Below are 2,232 nucleotides of genomic sequence, written 5' to 3' on the forward strand. Positions count from 1 at the left end.
CAAACATCTGGTCCAAAGCCACTAAACCCCGAGGCCCTGGATCCTGGCACAGTGCATCAGCTGCTGTTATGTTTTAGAGTGAGAGGCTCCATAGCTCAGAAGGTGAGCTATTACCTGGGGTCACCAGAGTTTCAGGAGCTGCTGTGGTCCCCTCAAAGTGCCCCAGCCTTCAGAAACCATTACACATGTGTTTCTGGCAATGCATCATCCTGCTTACAGCAGGTTACGATCCAAAACTTGGATTAAAGACTGACACAGGACCAAGCTCACCTTTCCAAGGTGATGTGGCCAGGCTTGTAGCACTTACTACTTCATGCCTGCCTCTTCATGAGCATTCCATGTGGTCTAGATCAAAGTGGAGCTCTTCTGGGCAATGCAGATGGAGGGTGCAGGGACCCCAAGGAAGATCACAATGACAATAATTGATCCTGGGACAGAGAGCTGTGGAAAGCGGTGGCAGAGGAGTCCCCCTGGTGCCTGCAGTTGCGGGGAGCAACACCAGCTGGGATGCTGTTAGCCAGGGGAGATGGCTCACAGACACAGGACGGTCAGTTGAGGGGACACAGAGAGCCTTCAGCCAGGACAATCTAAGGCTGCAAGTGAGCTGCTGCTGCAGCCAGGACCACTCATTCGCATGTGTAACAAAAATCCCGTGTTAATTCAGGCTCTAGAGGTCTGTGTGTGCCCCTGAGGAATCCACTTGCACTGTCCAGGTCCTTGCTCATGGCAAGGACCTTTCTATCAGTGCCATGCACAGGAGTGCTTTTCTTTTTGGATGGATGAATGTAAATTTGTGTTAGCGCTCTCTGGACAGCTTTACTTGAGCTTCACGGGTTTGTGGAGGAGTGAGGGAGAAAGAAGAGGGAAGCTGGACAGGGAGGACGGGAGAGGCGGGATGTCTAAGGAAGGTGCTAACAGCCCTTGGCTGGCCCAGAACCACTTCCTCAGATCTCCGTTACACAGCATGCTCCTGGCGTTGCTATTTCAGTCTGAATGTCACCTATAAATTGGAGGCTCTTTCTCTGAAGGCTGCAAATAGAAGTGTCACTAGATGACTTTTGATTTATAGGGAAGCTCAGCAGAAAGCCTGGCATGTCCATTTTCCAGCCAGGAAACTCAAAGGGTCCAAGGATCACACAAAGATCCTTTGCTTTTCTAGGACCTTTCCTCAAGGGTTGGCAAGTCCCTCCTGGAAGGGATGAGGAGAGGTCACACACAGAGATTCATCTCCCTAATCACCCTGTGCCTGCTGCTTTTTCAGATTCCTCCTCCTCCGCCACTCATTCCTGCCCCATGGATTTCAACCTGCTGGCAGACACGGAGGCTCGCAGCCCAGCCTTGTCTCTCTCAGACTCCGGCACCCCTCAGCACGAGCACAGCTGCAAAGGGCAGGACCACAGCGGTGAGTGCAAGGCGCAAGGTGCAAGAGAGGCCCCGACCCACCCTTGCAGGTGGATCTGGGTGGGCAGTGGCTTGCAGGGGCCGGCTGCAGTGCTCCTGGGAACACACCGAGCTTCCTTTCATACCACAAGCCAACACAGTACCGCAGCAGCACAGCTATCCCCACCAGCAAGCAGGGGAAAGGCAGAGGGGTGCGTATCGCAGTGACAGCCATTGGGACGGTGAGAACACCACCGTGGCGATGGGCTTGCCTGGCCCCAGCTTCAGGAAGCCTCTGCTGACAGAGGGCACAGCCCGCAGCAGACAGGAATTGGGCAGCCCAGGTCACAACCAAGTTTTTATTGTATTTGCCTAAACTGGGTCTCTAGAACAGAAGAGCTCTTCCCACAGCATGGGAAATCTCATCCAAGGCATAGAAGGTTACACCTAATTATAACCTGCTTTTTTTTTTTTTAAACTGTTTAAATTGCTTAGGCTGAAACTTTCCGCACTATGAGTTAATCTTGAGCTGAAGTTTCCAGTTTCAGGCAATAAGAAGGAAGAGAAATACTGTCTTGCCTCAGCTTTTTACTGAAATAGCTTGGTCCCCCCTTTGCCATGGTGCAAGGCTCTGCAGTGGGATGCTCCTGTCCCAAGGAGGTGCCTCTGACCATTCCCAAAGGCTGAACAAATCCCCACGCCTACCACATTCTTTATCAGGCTCTGAAGAAGAAATATCACCCCTTCACACCTACTCAGAAATCTGCTACCAGACGCTGCGGCTTCCCCTGGATTTTGCATCCGTCCTGTGACCGCTCCATCCCTTTTTGCTCTGGATGCGGCAGGGGAAAG

The 2,232-nt window shown here is 52.4% G+C and overlaps 1 protein-coding gene across 1 annotated transcript in view; it reads left to right on the top strand.

The window, feature by feature from the left end:
* Window positions 1-1,293: 1,293 nt before the first annotated feature.
* Window positions 1,294-2,232, top strand: part of LOC104275428 (pituitary homeobox 3) — a 7,055-nt gene continuing 6,116 nt past the window's right edge. The window contains exon 1 of the mRNA XM_009871390.1: window positions 1,294-1,402. Coding sequence (XP_009869692.1) covers window positions 1,294-1,402 — 109 coding nt within the window. The remainder of the gene's footprint in view (window positions 1,403-2,232) is intronic.

This window comes from Apaloderma vittatum, unplaced genomic scaffold (genome assembly GCF_000703405.1).
Source record: "Apaloderma vittatum isolate BGI_N311 unplaced genomic scaffold, ASM70340v1 scaffold17846, whole genome shotgun sequence".
NCBI classification, from domain to species: Eukaryota; Metazoa; Chordata; class Aves; order Trogoniformes; family Trogonidae; genus Apaloderma; species Apaloderma vittatum.